The sequence below is a fragment of the Scyliorhinus canicula genome, chromosome 3 (genome assembly GCF_902713615.1).
Source record: "Scyliorhinus canicula chromosome 3, sScyCan1.1, whole genome shotgun sequence".
Lineage (NCBI taxonomy): Eukaryota > Metazoa > Chordata > Chondrichthyes > Carcharhiniformes > Scyliorhinidae > Scyliorhinus > Scyliorhinus canicula.
In genome coordinates this window covers 148,987,741-149,008,507 of record NC_052148.1, presented here as the reverse complement: position 1 = coordinate 149,008,507, position 20,767 = coordinate 148,987,741, and the positions used below count along the sequence as shown (strand labels likewise).

At 44.9% G+C, this 20,767-nt stretch overlaps 1 protein-coding gene across 1 annotated transcript in view; it reads right to left on the bottom strand.

Moving 5' to 3' along the window:
• Positions 1 to 1,754: 1,754 nt before the first annotated feature.
• The window catches only part of LOC119963012 (chondroadherin-like), a 39,877-nt gene continuing 20,864 nt past the window's right edge, over positions 1,755 to 20,767 (bottom strand). Inside the window, exons 4-7 of the mRNA XM_038791466.1 lie at positions 14,017 to 14,170; positions 10,975 to 11,192; positions 2,512 to 2,677; positions 1,755 to 2,402 (exon numbers count right to left, since the gene is read on the bottom strand). Coding sequence (XP_038647394.1) covers positions 2,221 to 2,402; positions 2,512 to 2,677; positions 10,975 to 11,192; positions 14,017 to 14,170 — 720 coding nt within the window. The 3' untranslated portion in view covers positions 1,755 to 2,220. The remainder of the gene's footprint in view (positions 2,403 to 2,511; positions 2,678 to 10,974; positions 11,193 to 14,016; positions 14,171 to 20,767) is intronic.

Here is a 20,767-nt window from a genome sequence, read left to right as displayed (position 1 = left end):
CCGGCTTTGGACACTGTCTGTGCAGAGTCTGCATGTTCTCCTTGTGGCTACGTGGGTTTCCTCCGGGTGCTCCGGTTTCCTCCCACAGTCCAAAGATGTGCAGGTTAGGTGGACTGGCCATGATAAATTGCCCTTACTGTCCAAAATTGCCTTTAGTGTTGGGTGGGGTTGCTGGGTTATGGGGATAGGGTGGAGATGTGGATTTGGGTAGGGTGCTCTTTCCAAGAACCGGTGCAGACTCGATGAGCCAAATGGCCTCTCTCTGCACTGTAAATTCTATGATCTATATGTAGGCCAGACCAGGTAAGGATGGCAAATCTCCTTCCCAAAAGGACATTAGTGAACCAGGTGTTTTTTTATGACAATTGATAGTTTTGTGGTCACCATTACTGAGACTAGCTTGATATTCCTGTGTGTCACCTGCCACCCTTTTATAGTCATTTACAGCCAGGTTTTACAGTCTTTGAACATTTTTATATTAACATAAGCAGCTAAGGTAAATGGTGAGTGAAATACAGAGGATTGCTGAGCTATTTAAGTCTCTGGTTATATAGCATGGCAATTATTTTTCTCATTTTTAACCTTGCAGGCACTCTCTCAACTTAGATACAGCCAGGCAACGAGTCATTGATTTGGGTTTTTTCATATTGTCTTTTTTTGTTCTTTTTTAAAAAATTGCCCCATTTGGAGTTCCTGCAATGCCTGGTGACACTGAGCCTCCCCTAGGGTCTAGTGTTAACTTGCTGTCAGAATATCAACAGAGAGAAAAAACGACGGTTGGTTTAAAGAGAGTGATTTAAAAGGAAGCCACCCCTGAGCCCAGTCAACGCCTAGCCTAAGACCACGCTCTGTGACGTTACCATCATTAACCTCACCATAGTCTGGAGACCAACCCAAGGCAAAAAGCTTCCAGCACACAGCTGCAGACAGTGCACCTCCAGACTCTGCATCCCTCTTGACAGAGACTGTGCACGTGGATCACTGATCCACCAATGCAGGACCCATCCCCTCTTCTGAGGAGACAGATTTGAGCCGCCATTCAGAAGTCCTGAGATTTTAGACTCCTTTTGAAAAATTCTAAAATGTGTTTCAATCTTACTTTGAAATCTTGTCTCTCGTGACACATTTGTAGATTTGGCATGTCTGGAAATGACTAGTTAATCGGTTACTTTAAAGTGTTGGTTGTCGTTGAAGCAGAAAGTATGATTAATGACATCTGGTATGGATTTTGCATGTCATTTATTCTCCACAAAATCTACTACTCTCCATACCAGCCTAACATGAAGTCTTGGAATTTAATTAGGTTTGAACTGTTTTCTTCGGTCTGCTGCCCTCTTCGGCGATCACTCACGAACGAGTATGATTGTCCACCTAAGAATCTCCACGTTGCTGGTCCTGTGTGTAATCGCTGCCCAAAAGACCTGTTATCATTTGTTGCCCTCTTCCCCTATCCATCCCTTCTTTTTAATGAATTTAAATGACATAACTTCTGCAATCAAGATTTAGCAGTAGAGATTGTCCTTGAAATAAGAGACACTTAGTACGATATTGTACGATATTGAAACTGCCCTTTGGGTGTGTATCCTAAGAACATTTCTCAGTCTCTCAATATAATTGTCTCCTGGAAAGATTGCATGGCTAGTTCAAATGTAAACTGACCCAAGTATATTAAAATAATGCATTTGTAAACAAGCAGTAAATTATTGCATCACAATTTAATTTCCACAATTTATGAAGCATATATTTAAAGTACGCCTTGTCTTAAATATATGACTAATGGAACTAAATGGGAAAACTTTTCTAGATATGTTGTTCTGTAATTAGCAGAAAACAAAGCTAAAGAGGCCATGCTCCAAACAAACTGTTTCTGAGCACATAGAGTACTCAGCTAAAAATATTACAATCTCCATATTATTAAATATTGATGAGCCCTTGTTGTTCCATTTGTTGCAAAATAAAAGTAATTCAGCAAATCATTGCTTGTACTTTGTTGACAGTGAAATGCCTGGGCTATCCAACGATTGGGAAAGGTGGTATATAAATGCAAACTTTTTCTTTCTTTCCAAATCTTCATTCGCTATATTGGAGGCAGAGTCTGTTAGTACAGGCCAAGAATCACACACTGATGAGCCCTGTGTTCTGCAGTAGGCCAGAATTGAGTCTCTTCATAATCATTTAAGTGTTGTTAAAGCAGAATCTGAAAATAAGCATGCATCCTGGTTATATAAAAGAGCTGTTGGTGTCTTGCTCTTCATTATCTTGCTGAGCAGGTTCCACACTGTTGCAGCCACAGTGTCTCATGAGAAATGACTGTCGAATTGGCTTCACTGATGACAAGTAAATTACGGAGAGGATGAGAGTGCAAAATGCAGCTGCAGCAACAATTATGACACCGGTGATCCCTGATAAAATGCAAAAATAAAATCACGAACTGAAGTGAACAAACTGCCATGAAAATAAAGTGAAAGTCCACAACTTCATTAAAATTAAACAATAACAGTTGAATGTTACCTTTTCCCAGGAATGAACGTGCATTACCAGTCTTATTTGCCTGAGATGCTTTCGGTAAAAATGCAAAAGTAGGTTCTTTTGAGCAGTTAAATAGAGAAAGTGAAAGTTGGCTCATCCAGAGTCCTCGAAGGCTGTGGGGACTGTTACACAACATATCCAGCTGTACCTACAGCGTGAAGAACAAGAGCCCAATATTATAGCCTGCATCAAATTTGGAATATACATGGTGTACATTTGTTGTTAGCACACTTTTCATAACATTTTACCAAGGAAATGGCTGTAGATTATGTAGTAATAGGGTGCTCTGGGTTGAATGGGTTTATGTTTGGGAGTGGATAAACAGTACCACCTACATGATGCTGTATGAGACACGTGACCAAGAGGGGAAAATGCTCATGGCCTAGACTAATAATACTAGTCAGTCATGCACGATGGAATGTTGTCCTTAGAGGGAAGAGAGTACAATTGAAATGGGGGAGTAATTGAACATTGTATACTTTGCTTTAATCCTTCACGGGATGTGGGCATCACGAGCAACACCAACATATGGTGCTCATCTCTAATTACCCTTGAGAAAGTGATGGTGAATTATCTTCTTAAAGGACTGCAGTCCATGTGGTGTAGGTGCACGCACAGTGCTGTTAGGGAGAGGCCTAGGATTTTGATCCAGTGACAGTGAAAGAACGGCGATATATTTCCTTGGCAGGAAGATTTTTGGCTTCAAGGGGAACATGCAGGTGATGGTGTTCCCATGCATCTGCTGCTTTAGTCTTTCAAGGAGGTAGAGGCTGCAGGTTTGGAAGGTGTTGCCTAAGGAGGCTTGGTTGTTGCTGCCGTGCATCTTGTAGATGGTACACACTGCTGCACTGTGCATTGGTGGTAGTGGAGTGAATGTTTAAGTTGGTGGATAGGGTGCCAATTAAGAGAGCTGTTTTGTCCTTTATTTTTGGATGGTGTTGAACTTCTCGAGTGTTGTTGAGGCAGCACTCATTCAGGTAAGTGGACAGTATTCCATCACACCCCTGACTTGTGTATTGTAGATGGCTTTGGGGAGTCAGGAGGTAACTTACTTGTCACAGTATTCCCAACCTCTGACCCGCTCTTGTAGCCACAGTATTTATATGGCTGCTCCAGATCAGTTTTTAGTCAATCGTAGCTGCTCGGATGTTGATACTGTGTGCTTAAACAATGGTAATGCCATTAAATGTTAATGGGTGATGGTTAGATTCTCTCTAGGAGATGGTCTTTGCCTGGCACTTGCGTGAATATTACTTCCCAATTATCAGCCAAAGTCTATATTTGGAATCACAAGCTTTCGGAGCGTAGCTCCTTCATCAGGCATGTCTATAAAAAGGAAGAGAATAGCTGAAGTGAATGTTGGTCCCCTGGTGGATGAGACTGGGGAATTAATAATGGGGAACACAGAAATTGCAGAGATGCTAAATCAATATTTTGCCTCAGTTTTCACGGTGGAGGATACTCTTACCATCTCAATAGTAACAGATAATGCAGAGATAATAGAAAGATCATCATCAATAGGGAAAAAGTACTGAACAAACAATTGGGATTGAAAGCAGCCAAGTACCCAGGGCCTGATGGCCTACATCTAGGGTCTTAAAGGGAGTGGCAGCAGAGATAGTGAATCCATTGGTTATAATATTCCAAAATTGCCTGGATGCAGGAAAGGTTTGTAACGCCCTTATTCAAAAAAGAAGGGAGGCAGAGAGTAGGAAATTATAGGCCAGTTAGTTTAACATCTGTTACTGGGAAATTGTTAGAATCCATTATTAAGGACTTCCGGTGGCGGCTATGAAGGAGTAAGTCGCACATTTGGTGGCTCCCGCTCTGGTCGGACTTTTGGACCTCTTCCCCCGGACTTTTTTCCGGTTTTAAACGGCAAATTCGAAGGCTGTGGCAATTGGGCACTGTTTCCACGTATCGTTGTGTGGAGAAAAGGACCAGAAGTGCACGAAAGGGCAGAAATAAGAAGTTAGCCATGAGCTGTGTTGAAGCTGCAGCGGGAGACAGTATGGCCGAGGGCCGGAGCCCTGGGGTGGCAGCGCAGTGACCAACGGACCTGGTGATGCTGGCCATCCAGTATGGTTTCGCCAGGCAGAAGCAGGAATGTTTGGACCCATTAGGGCAGGGCAGCATGGTAGCATGGTGGTTAGCATAAATGCTTCACAGCTCCAGGGTCCCAGGTTCGATTCCCGGCTGGGTCACTGTCTGTGCGGAGTCTGCACGTCCTCCCCGTGTGTGCGTGGGTTTCCTCCGGGTGCTCCGGTTTCCTCCCACAGTCCAAAGATGTGCGGGTTAGGTGGATTGGCTATGCTAAATTGCTCTTAGTGTCCTAAAAAATAAGGTTAAGGTTAATGGGGGGGGGGGGGGGGGTTGTTGGGTTACTGATATAGGGTGGATACGTTGACTTGAGTAGGGTGATCATTGCTCGGCACAACATCGAGGGCCGAAGGGCCTGTTCTGTGCTGTACTGTTCTATGTTCTATTAAAGAATCGATCAATCGGCTAGAGAGCAGATTGGACGCCCAGGATCAGGCGATTCAGAAGGTTGAGAAGGCGCTGGCTGAGCAGGAGGAGCATCAAACAGTGGTGGAGCTGGAGGTGGGGATGCTTCAGGACCAGCAGAAAAGGCTCCTGGAGAAGGTGGAGGACCTGGAGAATAGGTCCCGTCGGCAGAACTTAAGAATTGTCAGGCTCCCGGAGGGGGCGGCGGGAGCACACGCTGGGGCATACGTGGCAGGTATGTTCGAAAAGCTGCTGGGGGAGGGGGCATTCCCCCGACCGTTGGAGGTGGACATGGCGTACCGAGCGCTTGCTAGGAAGCCACCAGCGGGAGACCCTCCGAGGGCAATGGTGGTGAGATTCCATAGGTTCCTGGATAAGGAATGCATTCTTCGGTGGGCAAAGCGCACGCGGAGTTGTAAGTGGGACAACAGCATCCTGCGGGTGTACCAGGACCTGAGCGTGGAGGTAGCGACGAAGAGAGCAGGCTTTAACCAAGTCAAGTCTATTTTCTTCAAGAAGCAGGTGAAGTTCGGTCTGCTGTATTCAGCTTGTCTTTGGGTCACGCATGAGGACCAGCATCACTATTTTGAGTCACCCGATGAAGCGCTGGACTTTGCTAAAAGAAAAGACCTGGTGGGGGTCTGAGAATTCTCAGACTTTGAGACAACTTGTTGGCCTATATTGGGCCCCTTTTTTCTGTTTTTTTTCCCCTTGGGTTTTTTCTGGGGTTTTGTTTTCCTGTTTTTAAATTGGCTATGCCTTCTCTTATTGTTTCGTGGGTCTGTTTTTGGGGCTCTGTTTAAGAAAAAGGGAGGGGGGTAAAAGTCGATTTTTTGTTTTTGGGTTCTTTTTCTCGGTAGATGTTGGCAATGTCCCTTTTGTTTTTATTGATGTGCACTTTTGTGGGATGGAGACGTGCCTGTTTGAGTTTCGGTGGGTGGTGATTTTGTTTTTGTGTTTTCTTGCTGTTGGGTGTTTGTTTGAGGATTGTTAGATGTAGGAGTTTGTTTGGATGAGCAGGGGGTGGGGAGCAAGGGAACAATAGGTGGGAGACTTCTTGGGGGCGGGGGCCACCAAGCTAGCTGGGTGAACTAGCTCATGGAAGCACAATGGGGGGGGGGGTGTATACGTTTAGTTTACTAGATGGGTTAGGTTTTAGAGTAGTGTTGCTGGGGGGGGGGGGGAGGGGGGATGGGTTCTGCTGACAAGGGAGGGACTTCGGTGGAGGGACACTGAGGAGGTCGGGGGTGGGGGCCGCCATGGGGCAAGCTGGAAGAGGTGCGGCGCAGGGACTGGAGGCGGGCCCAAGCAAGGGGATGGCTGATTGGCGGGGGGGGGGGGGGCACTTTGCCCCCAACAAGGCTGATCACCTGGAATGTTCGGGGATAAATGGGCCGGTAAAGAGGGCTCGTGTGTTTGCGCACCTGAGGGGACTGAAGGCGGACATGGTAATGCTGCAGGAGACACACCTTAGAGTAGTGGACCAGGTCAGGTTGAGGAAAGGCTGGGTCAGTCAAGTTTTCTACTCGGGGCTGGATACAAAGACTAGAGGGGTTGCGATCTTGGTTAACAAGCGGGTGACATTTGAGGTGGGAGGGAATAGTCTTGGATATGGGAGGTTGATATATCATGGTTAGTGGCAAGCTGCAGGGGATGAAGGTAATGCTGGTCAACGTATATGCGGCAAATTGGTATGACGGGGATTTTATAAAGAGGGTGCGAGGGAAGATTCCGGATCTGGACTCGCACAAGCTGTTTATGAGAGGGGATTTTAATACGGTTATTGATCCCGACCTGGACCGGTCATGCTCGATAACGGGCAGGGTTCCACCATTGACAAAGGAGCTGAACGGGTTCATGGAGCAGATGGGGGGGGGGGGGGGGGGGAAGGGGATGGTTCCATGGAGATTTAGGCAGCCGAGGGCAAAGGAATTTTCTTTTTACTCCCACGTACATAAGGTGTACTCCCGGATCGATTTCTTTGTCTTGGGTAGGGCCCTGCTGGCTGGGGTGGTGGACACTGGGTACTCGGCAATCACGATCTCGGATCATGCTCTGCACTGGGTGGACCTGCAGCTGACTATCGATAGCAAGCAGCTGCAATGGAGGTTGGATGTAGGGCTGTTGGCGGACGAAGCGGTGTGCGAGAGGCTGAGGAAGTGCATGCTGAACTACCTGCAGGTAAATGATACGGGGGAGGTCTCAGCAGCGGTGGTCTGGGAAGTGCTGAAGGCAGTTGTGAGAGGAGAACTGATCTCGATCCAGGCTCACAGGGACAGGACGGACAGGGCAGAGACGGACCGACTGGTAAAAGAGATTCTACGAGTTGATAGGAAGTATGCGGAGGCTCCAGAGGCAGGGATGTTAATGGAATGCCGGAGGCTATAGGCGGAATTTGGTTTGTTAACCACAGGGAGGGTAGAGGAACAGCTCAGAAAGGCTAAGGGGGTGATCTACGAGCACCATGAGAAGGCCAGCAGGATGCTTGCGCAGCAGCTCAGAAAGAGGGAGGCGGCGAGAGAAATAGGGAAAGTTATTGATGGGGACAGGAACTTAGTTGCGGACTCGGCAGGGGTGAGCAAGGCCTTTCGGGACTTTTATAGCAGGTTGTATAGGTCAGAACCCCCTGCGGGGCCAGAGGGGATGAGGCACATCTTGGAGGGGCTGACTTTCCCGAAGGTGGATGGGGAGCTGGTAGAAGGGCTGGAGGCCCCGATCGGGCTGGAGGAGATAGTGGAGGGTTTGAAGGCCATGCAGTCGGCTAAGACCCCGGGACCAGACGACTACCCAGTCGAGTTCTATAAAACGTTCTCCGGAATATTGGGGCCGGTGCTGATGAAGGTCTTTAATGAGGCTAAGGAAAGAGGGGTTCTGCCCCAGACGATGCCACAGGCCATGATCTCGCTCATCCTGAAACGGGCCAAGGACCGGGAGCTATGTGGGTCTTACAGACTGTGATGAACGGTATTAATAACTGCCGTAAACAGTACCTGACCTTTAATACCTTGCCCCTTTAAGAGGCTTGGAACCCTGGGGGACTCCGCCTCTGGCTATGCCCCCAGGAAACGTTTTTTTGGGTTAAGGCTCCATGTGGCGAGCACACTTCTCTCGAATGCTGTCCTGTTCTCTGTAGATTAAAGCCTTTTGATTACCGACCTCGCTCTCGCGTCGTAATTGAGGGTGCCTCACAGACCGATTTCCTTGTTGAACGTAGATGCCAAGCTTCTGGCCAAAGTTTTTTCCTCCAGGATTGAGGACTGTGTACTAGACATTATTGTGGAGGATCAGACGGGATTCGTTAAGGGCAGGCAGCTGGTGGCCAATGTAAGAAGGCTGATCATGATACCCCCGGAAGGTAGGGAGGTTGAGTTGGGGTCACGATGGATGCGGAGAAAGCCTTTGACCGGGTTGAGTGGGATTATTTATGGGAGGTGCTGGAGTGGTTCGGTTTTGGGAGGGGCTTTATTGACTGGGTTAGGTTGCTGTACCGGGTTGCAAGCGTATGGACAAACAGGACGACTTCGGACTGTTTCAGACTGCACCGGGGGACGAGACACGGATACCCCCTCTCACCACTGCTGTTTGCGCTGGCGATAGAGCCGCTGGCAATTGCTCTGAGGGCCTCAAGGGGCTGGTCTGCGGATGGGTTGAGCACAGGGTCTCGCTGTATGCGGATGACCTACTGTAGGGGACAGTTTCAGGTACCTGGGTATCCTAGTGGCGAGGGATTGGGACAGGCTACATAAATTGAACTTGGCCCGGCTGGTGGAGTAGATGAAAGAGGATTTCCAGAGATGGGATTCGCTTCCGTTGTCTCTGACGGCAGAGTTCAATCGGTAAAAATGACGGTACTCCCGAGATTCCTATTCATTTTCCAATGCCTCCCCATCTTCATTCCGCGGTCCTTTTTTAAGCGGATCAATAAAATAATTGTGGGCTTTGTGTGGGGGGGCAATGCTCGAGCGGAGTTGGGAGGATGGTGGGCTGGCGCTGCCGAATTTCAGCAATTATTACTGGGCAGCTAATATAGCCATGGTGAGGAGGTGGCTGGCGGGGGGGGGGGGGGGGGGGGGGGGGGGGGGGGAGGGAGTCGGCATGGGTGCGTATGGAGGCGGATTCTTGTAAGGGCACAAATCTGGGGGCACTGGAAATACCAGTGTTTCCTTGTTATGTACATTATTGATTTTGTTGCTGTTACAATGCCAAAGAAATACCTCAATAAAATGTTTATTAAAAAAAAAGAATCCATTATTAAGGAAGTAATAACTTATGTTTGGAATCTTAAGACACAGTCCATCAGAGTCAGCATGGTTTTATGAAGGGTAAATCGTGTTTTTGGTCAGCAAAATGGAAAGGCAACTTATTATCTAAATGGAGAGAAACTTCAGAGTGTTTTAGTGCAGAGGGATGTGGGTGTCCTCATGCATGAATTGCAGAAAACTAGCATGCAGGTACAGCAGGTAATAAGGAAGGTGTGATGATATGCATTAACAATCATGTAAATGTTAATAGATATGACTTCCAACCAGCAGTTGGCAGTAAAGAACAACCACATGATGCTGTGACCTCGGGGAGTCTTGAGATAGTAGTCGCAGTGGATAGTCGCATTTATCGTAGCTCTTAGATAATTGTATCATAGTAACTTATAGTTAGTAGATTTTGATAGTTTTGGGATTGTTATCTGCCCCACGTTATTGTTTAACAATAAACATTGGCATGCTCTGCCTGGAGAAAATTAAGTTCGCCATGAGAGAGTCTCTGTTAGGGTTCGCCCGGAGGTGGCAACCATTCGTCGACTTCTTTGCAGAGAATTAATCGTCAGCAGAAGCGGGGGGGGGGGGGGGGGGGGGGTAGGCTAGTGTAGATTAGGGGGGTAAGTAATGGTGGAACCTGTGGGAGAGGGAGGCGGTATTTGCACTATGTTAATATTTTCCTTGTTATGTACATTATTGATTTTGTTGCTGTTACAATGCCAAAGAAATACCTCAATAAAATGTTTATTAAAAAAAAAGAAACCATTATTAAGGAAGTAATAGGTTGGGAGGGGTTGTTGGGTTGCTGGGGTGGGGTGGAAGTGAAGCCTTGGGTGGGTCGGTGCAGATTTGATGAGCCAGGTGGCCTCCTTCTGCACTGTGTGTTCTATGTTCAATGTCACAAACTAGACGTTCTCTAGTGCACGAATTCCGTCCGGCCAAGCACCAGAACATAACAGAAGGCAAATGGATTTTGGACATTATAGCTAAGGGAATAGGGAGTATAAAGGTAAAGAAGTGTTGCTTCGACTGTACAAGGCATTGGTGAGACCTCACCTGGAGCACTGTGTACAGTTTTGGTCCCCTTACTTTAGGAGGGATGTAGTTGCATTAGAGGTAGTTCAGAAGAGCTTCACTAGATTGATTCCAGAAATGAGGGATTTGTTTTACGAAGAGAGATTGAGTTCAGACCAATACTCTCTCCAGTTTAGAAGAATGAAAAGAGATCTAATTGAGGTATTTGAGGTGATAAATGGTATTGACAAAGTCGACGTGGAGTGGATGCTTATTCTTGTGGGACAACCTAGAATGAGATGCCATCGTTTTAGGGTAAGGGATGGCAGATTTAAAACAGAGATGAAGAGAAATTACTTCTCAAAGGGTCGTGAATCTGTCAAATTCACTAACCCAGTGGATGCCGGGGAATTGAGTAAATTTAAGGAGGAGATAGACAGATTTTTAATTAGTAACGGGTTGAAGGGTTATGGAGAATGGGCAGGAAAGTGGAGTTGTGGCCGTGGGGAGATCAGCCATGATCGTATTGAATTGCAGTGTGGATTCGAGGGGCTGAATTACCTAATCCTGCTCCAAGTTCTATGTTCTTAGTGTTTTATTTTTGAAAAAGCTGACTTCAATTTCAATAATCTCCTATAAATGAAATGTTCTACTATTAATTTAAGACTTTTACCTTAACAGTGTCCAACCATTTCTTCATAGAGCACATGCTGGCATCACAGTGAAATGGATTTTGGGCCAGTTTGATGCCCACAGCACCACCTACTGACCGAACAATGGGACTGAGTGTTTCTTTGGAAAGAGTGACGAGCTCATTCCTGGACAAGTCCAATAGTCTCAAATCCTTCTGAGAGTTGAAAGCTGATTTGCTTATAAATGTAATTCCTGACCCTGGAAAAACAATTCAGTTTTGAAGTGAAGAAACACAAAATATTCATCAAAAAGTAGATTCATGAATTCTATATGAATGGAAAATATAGGCATAAGGGTCCAAGTGTTAAACTGAGACAAACAGTGACATTTGAGGCAGGTTTATTTTATGTTACATTTAATTGCGAATATTGTCATATCTTGTTTGCAAAAAGACAATCGAATGAAGTAAGATAATTAAGTAAGCAGTTTGCATAAATTGGTTAATATATTAGCAAACAAGAGTAGAAGTGATTTTGTAATCAGGGTCATCAGTCAATGGATTTTTAAAAAATGAACTTACGGGATGTGGGCGTTGCTGGTTAGGCCAGCATTTATTGCCCATCCCTATTTGCCCTTCAGAAGGTGATGGTGAGTTTCATAGATAGATTTTACAGTGCAGAAAGGAGGCCTTTCGGCCCATCGAGTCTGCACTGGCCATTGGAAAGATCACCCTATCCAAGCCCACACCTACATCCTATCCCCGTAACTCCAGCTAACCTTTTTGGACACTAAGGGCAATTTAGCATGGCCAATCCACCTAACCCACACGTCTTTGGACTGTGGGAGGAAACCGGAGCACCCGGAGGAAACCCACGCACACACGTGGAGAAAGTGCAGACTCCGCACAAACAGTGACCCAAGCCAAGAATCAAACCTGGGACCCTGGAGCTGTGACACAACTGTGCTAACCACTGTGCTACCAGGCTGCCCATTGCCTTATTGACCACTGCAGTCCTTGATGTGTAGGTACACCCGCTGTGCTGTTAGGGAGGGAGTTCCAGGAATTTTTCCCAGCGACAGCGAAGGAACGGCAATAGATTTCCATGTAAAGGTGATGAGTGACTTGGAGGTGAACCTCCAGGTGATGGGGTTCCCAGGTATCTGCTGTTCTTGTCCTTATAGATGATAGTGGTTGTAGGTTTGGAAAGTGCTGTCTGAGGAACCTTGGTGAGTTACTGCAGTGCATCTTGTAAATGGTACACATGGCTGCCACTGTTCATCGGTGGTGGAAATTTTGAATGTTTGTGGTAGGAGGAGCAATCAAATGATCTGCTTTGTCCTGGATGGTGTCGAGCTTCTTGAGTGTTGTTGGAGCTGCACTCATCCAGGCAAGTGGAGAGTATTCTATTACACTCCTGACTTGTGTCTTGTAGATGGTGGGCAAATTTTGGGGGGTCTGGAGGTGAGTTACTCGCCGTAGGATTCCAAGCCTTTGACCTGCCCTGGTAGTCAATGTATTAATATAAAGGCTCATCAGACAGGAAAGAAAATCAAATTTTCTGTATGATTCTCATCATAGTGATTTCTGTGTTGGACTTAAGGGTTCAGTTTCATGCCCCTACTTAATAATAATAATAATCGCTTATTGTCACAAGTAGGCTTCAATGAAGTTACTGTGAAAAGCCCCTAGTCGCCACATTCCGGCGTCTCTTCGGGGAGACGGTACAGGAACATTTTACTGGGTTGGGTTGCTAAATATTGCCGACTTAATCTGGTATCAGATGAGTTGTCTGAACTTTTTCACCTGTTCGTTTAACAAAAGAAAATGCAAAAAAAGAAAATAAATTGAGTGAAACAAATGACAGCTCAGTCAAGATCTGGCTCTGCCATAGATTTATTCTCATTTGTAAATCTGTGTTTCACAGCAGCTTCTATTCAAATAGCATCCTCAATGCAGGAAAGCATTCCATTGAGTGTTATTAGACACAATTTGACACCAAGTATGTTTACGAAAGTAGCCCCAAGCATGAGGGTAATCGTTAATAAAAATTATCCAAAAATATACATTTTCTCATGAAATTTTGAATCAAAATTAGTCAGAAAGGTACACCATGGCCAATAAAATAAATGAACAATCTCAAATGCTGGAAATACACACTCGGTCAGTCAGCAGTTCAGGGTAGGTTTGTTAAGAGGAAAAATTAATGTCTGAGCAGAACTTTCAAAATTGAAACCCAGAAGATGAACAAGCACATTAGCAACAAAAACTGAAAATGCTGGACATTCTCAGCAGGCCTGACAGCATCGGTGGAGAGAGCCAACGTTTCGAGTCTGGATGACTCTGTCAAAGCTTTGTCAAAGAGTCATTCGGCAGATGTTAGGGAAGGGTGACTGAAATTGCAGTGATATCTCACTCCACTGACTGGACTGCTCTTCAACTTTCAGGCAGGGGTGGCTGATGGGGGTATCTGTCCATAGAACCACAGAATCCCTACAGTGCAGGAGGCGATTCGGCCCATCGAGTCTGCACTGACCCTCTGAAAGAGTACCATGCCCAGGCACACTTCACCACTCTATTCTGTAACTCCACCTAGGCTGCAAATTCTTGGACTGTTTGGGGGGTGGGGGGTCTGATGGGAGTCTCTGTTGGGGGGTCTCTAATGGGGGGGCCTGGGGGGAGGATCTGATGGGAGGTCAGTGGAGGGGGGCCGGGTCACCTACCTTCATGCATGTTTGCTATGGGGGGGTGATCCATTTTTCTCATGGTGGGGGGGGTGGAGATAATGTCCCTATTTGTCAGTGGGGGGGAGGGGGCAGGATTTGAATTGTGGGGGGGGGGGGGGGGGGGGAGAAATCGCACCTGGACACCAGCGGAGACCAGTACCCAGTGTCCGCTGGTGGGGGCACGTGGTCTCCAGAATGGAGAACCCAGCCCATTACCTTCCAGTTGGGAAAAAAATTGCAATTAAATAATTTCAATGAATTGAAAGTAAATTGGAAGTACGAAAACGACTCCTGAATAATCTTCGGAGAAATAAGCTTTTAACATTCAATAGAAACACAAGTTAGTGTATGCTGTTACCTGACAATCGTAGTGTCTGTAGCTTGGTCAGTTTATAAAAGTACTGAGATAATATTCTATCGATCTTATTATTGGATAAGTCTAGGTCCTGAAGCAGCTGCATTTGATTAATGACTGGTACAAATGTGAGGTTGAGGCCTCGGAGGATCAACACCTGGAGGGAATAATTTAACTTTAGTCAGTATTTTTCATGCTCAAAATGCATGAAGATATTCACATCAACACTCTTCAGCCCCAAATGTTTGCCAGCTTATCGGAGGGCATTCCAAAGTATTGGTCTCACTGCCTTCCTGCATAATTTGTCTGCATTTGTGTTGGGACTGTATCCGTATTTGCTTTTTGGCTGCTGATGAATAAAAATGACGGACTTCAGCACATCTGATTTATCAAATATTTACATTACTTTCTCATTTATTGAGCTGATCGTGAATGTAAAGTTCCAGAGACCTTGGAGAACTGTACTAGTACAAAATTGCCTTTTATCAGAATCTGGGTAGGATATTTGCAGTCATTCTGACCTGCGTAACAGAAATGTTTAATTTAGATAAGCATGCCAAATTCTTAGAGTGCGAGCCAAATTAATCGCAAAAGAGTAACGCTGTGGGTTTGCTTAGAGTGGTGAACAGCATCCCCCCCCCCCCCCCCCACTACCACACACACATACCAAACTCCTGCCTTTGGACTCAGTTCTGTGGGGCTACTGCTGTTTTTATGCCTAAACCTCATTCTGTTCTGATAGATCTGAGCTAATAAGCTACTTCTGTAATTGGCTTCCTCATTAACAAATGCAATGGCACAGACCCAACACTGGCTCAAACTGGGTCCAAGTCAGCAAAGTTTAGCATTCTGACCTTTTTGTCAGAACAATGCTTATGGAGCCTTCAGCTCTTTTGTCTGGAAAAAGGTTAAATAACTCTGCCAGGCAGTGGGACAAAATTCAACATTGCACTTGCATGAACCCTTTTGATTTAATTTGTTAATGAACTTTGAAAGTGATAAAGTTTTGTGCCCAATATATATATTCCCTTGCCACCCCATGGTAAGGTAGGGCATAGCTCTTTATTTATTGATCATTTTAACTTGCTGAATTGATTCAAAGCTGTTTTGGGTTAATGGTACAAGTTGAATCTCTTATTGCTTTCTATCCTGTTGTGCAACATTAGAAGATTTCATCCCCATATGGCAGCACGGTAGCACAGTGGGTAGCACTGTTGCTTCACAGCTCCAGGGTCCCAGGTTCGATTCCCAGCTTGGGTCACTGTCTGTGCGGAGTCTGTTGTTCTCCTCGTGTCTGCGTGTGTTTCCTCCCACATGTCCTGAAAGACGTGCTGTTAGGTAATTTGTACATTCTGAATTCTCCCTCTGTGTACCCGAACAGGCGCCGGAATGTGGCGACTAGGGGCTTTTCACAGTAACTTCATTGCAGTGTTAATGTAAGCCTACTTGAGGCAATAAAGATTATAATTATATATGTGTGTTATTGTAGTTGTGTACAATGTCTCTTTAAGAATCCAAGTCACGTGACTTACAGGGAATACCTGTTCAATAAATCTGATAATCTTGCATCAAACCCACGTACGTCTGCAAATCCTATTAATTTTGTACCGTTAGTTTGAAGTGACAACAGTGTACAAACTAAAGTGGCGATGAGGTCAGGATTAGAAGAAAGAAGAAACACTTTTATTTTTCAAAAATCGTTGGAGTGGAGCAGCCTGAACAGATCAATTGATCGGCAGTTTAACAGAAGGTCAAATGTCGCTGGCATTGGAACCGGTAAGGTTTTGAGGCAAAGATTCAAAGGAAGGGCCCATACAGATTTTAAACCGGCAATCCGAGGGGTCAGGCTGTGGGGCTTGCCAAGTGCAGAACAGTAAGACATAGAGGTAAAGCGGGGAAGAGCACAATAGATTATAACTTGAATGCAAGTAAGCTGTTGGAATTTAAAACTGTTGCAAGTAAACGCTGATGACAGTAAAAGTTGTACAAATTGAATGAATTGGACCACTGAATTAAGTGAAGAGCTTTCTGATACCATGAAAATGGTGGGAAATTCTTGCCCAATGGGCTCTTGAGATGAGGACTCAGAGAAGTGGAAGTCATATCCATAGAGATTCCCTTATTATATTCAAGACAACAAAATTTCAGAAGAATTTAAGGTCCATGTATTCTTGAGTACAATCGGAGGCAAAGCTGCTAATTTGCTAAGAAATCCCCAGAGATAAGTAGCGGGATTCTTCACCAGCGTGATTCTCCGTTCCACCGGCAGCGCACCCACCTCACGGGTTCTCCGCCGGCGTGGGGTGGCCGCAACGGGCTATCCCATTGGCAGGTGGCAGGAAGGGAGAATCCCACTGCTAGCGAGGCAGTGCTGCCTAGGAACACACGGCTGGTGGACTGCAGAAGCCCGCCAAGGTATATCATGAACTGGTGAAAATATTAAAAGATCATTATTCACCAATATTTATTGTGGAGAGGTTTTGTTTTCATTGAAGGAATCAGTTAGAAGGTGAACATATTATGCAGTTAGTTGCAATCCTCAAGTGATTTGCAGAGTTTTGTGAATTTGGCAATTCGTTAGATGACACAGGGAGTGTTTAGTGCGTAGTTTGAAAAATGAGGCTATTCAAAAGAAGGTTATTTAATTCATTTAATAATCTTTATTGTCACAAGTTGGCTTACATTAACTGCAATGAAGCCACTGTGAAAAGCCCCTAGTCACCACATTTCGGCACCTGCTCAGGTACACTGAAGGAGAATTCAGAATGTCCAAATTACCCATCTTTCGGGATGTGTGGAAGGGAGCCGGAGCACCTGGAGGAAATCCACGCAGACAGAGGGGGAATGTGCAGACTCTGCACAGACAGTGACCCAAGCCGCGAATCGAACCTGAGACCTTGGCGCTGTGAAGCAACAGTGCTAACCACCGTGCTGCCTATATTAAAGGAATGTTACCTAAGTCTGAAGACTGCATTAGATATTGTTCGTTCAATGGAGCTCATGGCTAAGGAGACTTTACTGCTTGGAGCAAGCGCGGGAATCCATAAACTGGTCAGAAGAATGCTGCCCAACAACAGGCGTGTCATCGCTGAGCAAAAAGAAGCCATTCACAGGCTGATTGTTGGCGCAAGTACAGCCAATGTAAAACTTGTGACAGAGCTGGCCACACAGCAAGAGCTTGCTGCGGTAAAATCACTTCTCCAGAGAAGAACACTCAAAGGAAGACACAGAACTCAATCAAAAGATTAAACAAACCAAATTCAACTCAGAAAATTCATAATGTGGAAGAAAAGAATAACAACCACAATGAAACGAAAACAATTCATTCCAATGAAGAATTAAAGTTGAACGTGCTATCACTTCAGGATGAGTCACACTGTTTTTGGGTAGTGCCAAAGTTGAATGGGCACTCTATTAAAATGGAGTTCGATATGGGAGCTGAGGCTCCCTAATTCCTGAGACCACCTATGAATGAAAACTTAACCACCGGCCTTTAAAACCAGCAGATGTGATCTTGAGGACCTATACTGAAGAGATTTTACCACTGAGGGTTTACATCACAGTCAAGGTTGAGCTAAGTGGAGAAACTGCAGAGTTACCTCTCCATGTGGTCCCGAGGAAACTTTACAGTCCTCTTTGGCCACTTATGGCTGGAAAGAATTAAATTGAATTGGAACGCTGTCAACACTTAAGTTGATTCAAAGTCAGATTTACAGACCATAATGGAAAAATACAGGTGTTTTTAAAGACACACTGGGGTCCATGAAAGGAGCACAGGTGTCTCTGAAGATTAAGAAAAATAGCCAGCCAAAATATCTCAAGATGAGAGCTGTAACCTCTGTAATAGGGTCCAAAGGTTAAAGTCAAACTACTGAGACTTCTGGAAACAGGAGTCTTAGAATCCATCACTACTAATGACTGGGCAACTCCTACTGTACCTGCTAGCAATCAGAATGACATAATTCATATCTGTAGAAATTTAAAAACAACAATCAATTTGGTCCTGCGTGCGGATCAATACCGGCTACCGTTGATTAAAGATTAGTTTGCAGGCCTAGCAGGCGGACAGAAGTTTGGCAAGTTTGACCTATCACCGGCCTCCCTGCAAATGAATATGACTGCTGAACCTCAACACCTGTTCACCATCATCATTCACAAAGGCCTATTCCGCTACAGGAGTATCTTCTGGACTAAAGTCAGCACCAGCTTTATTTCAGCGCTGAAAGGACCTAGATGATATATTGATCACCGACACAAATGAGCAAGAACGTTTACAACACGTAGAAGCTACACTGAAAATACTTCAAACGCATGGGCTTCATGTCAGGAAAGATAAATGTGATTTCTTCTAGACATCTATACAATATCTTGGAGTTGTAAGCGTCTGCATAAAGCATCTAAAAAAGGAAGCCATTATGGAGGCTCCAATGCCAACGAACTTCACTCAACTTAGGTCATTCTTAGGATTAATGAACTACTCTGGAAAATTCGTCCAGAATCTGGCAACCCTATTGAAAACCTTGCACACACTGCTGTGCACAAACAGGCATGATGCTGGACACAGAATGCGAAAAACCATCAATCTGCAAAAGAAGTTCTGAAGAAGTCGGAATTGTTGGTACATTTCAACCCGAAGATACCATTACAACTTGCCTGTGATACTTTGTCGTACAGTGTTAGAGCTGGATGAAGGACTAATAGCTTTTTTATCTTGTATGTTAACAAGTGCAGAATCTAACTACGCTCAGTTGGAGGAGGGGGCCACTGAGTATTAAATTTGGTGTTCGGAAATTTCACCAATATCTGTATAGTCGTCACTTCACATTGCTGTCAAACCACAGGCCTTATCAACTATTTTTGGGTCACACAAAGGTGTCCTTTTGTTGACTGCTAGTAGGGACCAACAATGGTCGCTAATCCTATCGGTACATTCGTACGACGAGAACAAATACCATCAATACAAAAATCTTGCTAATGCAGATGCATTATCACGCTTACCTTTACCAACTGGTAAAATACCACCTAGTCAGGATAATATTTTTTACTGTTCGCAGATTCCGATGTTCAAGTGACTACAGCTCAAGTCCAAATACATACCAGAAATGATCCTGTGGTGGGGAAGGTACTGGAATTGGTATTAAAAGGGAAGTTAGCAGAAATCCATACATTTCCAGGAGACTCAAATTAACAGCACAGGGCGGATGTCTATTGTGAGGGATGAGAGTAATTAGTCCACCAAAATCACAACAAAAATGTTTGGAGCAGTTATACGAAGGACACCCAAGCATTGTGCAAATGGAGCTACTTTTGGTGGCTAGGAATTGATGCCCATATGGAAGAAAAAGCAGGACTGTGCCAATCATGTGCGCGGGTAAGGAATGCAGTCCCGTTGTCCCCATTACATCCATGGAAGTGGCCTAAATTGCTGTAGCAGGTCTGCACATTGACTTTGCTGGTCCAGTCGAAGGACACATGTTCAAGGTCATTATGGACACACACTCAAAGTGGCCTGAGATGGTTGTAATGCATTCTACCATGGCAGGACAAACCATGGAGAAACTTGAAGAGATCATCGCGAGATTCAGAAAACCAGAGCAGATCGCGAGAGACAATGGACACAGTTTACAGCCCAAGAGTTCGAAGACTCCTTGAGGATGTGTGGAGTTCAACATAAAAAGTCAGCACCTTCCCACCCAAGGCTTCAAAAGACCAAGGAACACAGCAGATACCAAAATACAACACAGTTCACTAGCTTCGCTATTGATGAAAAGGAAGCTGAGGACAACCTTTGATTTATTCTTGCCAGAGGAGACATCTGACATAGTGGAGGAAAACCAGCAATTTCAGATCTCGAGAGGAGAAAGTAATTCAAGTATGCGCTTGTTTTAACAAGGAGAATAAGTGTTAGTCAGCAGCTACACCACTGGTGAGAAGTGGGTACCTGCGACGGCATTGCCTCAGACTGGTCCAATATGCTATATAGTCCAAACGACAGACAAACTCGTGTGGAGACGCCATGCAGATCAATTATTATCAACACGCGTTAATGTGCCAGTGCCAGAACTACCTCAAGGAGTAACAGTTTCTGTTCCATCTGACTGTAATTTCTCGTTCATCAATAGAAAAAGAGATTGCACCAGAAGTACCTGATACTATCATTCTAACTCGGAAGAGGAGACTGTAATGCTTTCCAGGGTAGAGACATCTACTAGAGATATTGAAAATACAACTAAGGTCGAGAATGACAAAGTCCCGGAAGTGGGCAGGCAACAAGCAAGAAATAGTCGCCCATCTGAAAATCTATTTTATTGCTGTGTTATTACAACGTAATAATACGATGCATATACTTGTATATAGATGTAAATGACTGTTAATATCCTAGTTCATAGTTACATTGGACTTCAGAAGTAAAGGGGGAGGGATATTATATATGTGTGCTTTTGTAGTTGTGTGCAATGTCTCTTTAAGAATCTGAGTCACTTGACTTATGTGATATCGTCGGTTACCTTGGTGGTTCTTAGTGAGTCTAGTACCAAACCTTGTACAGTGAAGACCTATTCAGTAGGCCTCTGTTAATCTTGCATCAAACCTATGTACTTTTGCAAATCCTATTTATTTTGAGGACTGTTGCCTAAAGATACATACTACCTTATTGTGTCCTGTCTGGAGGTCATTCAAAATCCAAGGAAGATTTCATTTGGCATGGAGAATTAGATCTGCACTGACTCTAGTCTCTTCGTATAGCAGAATATTA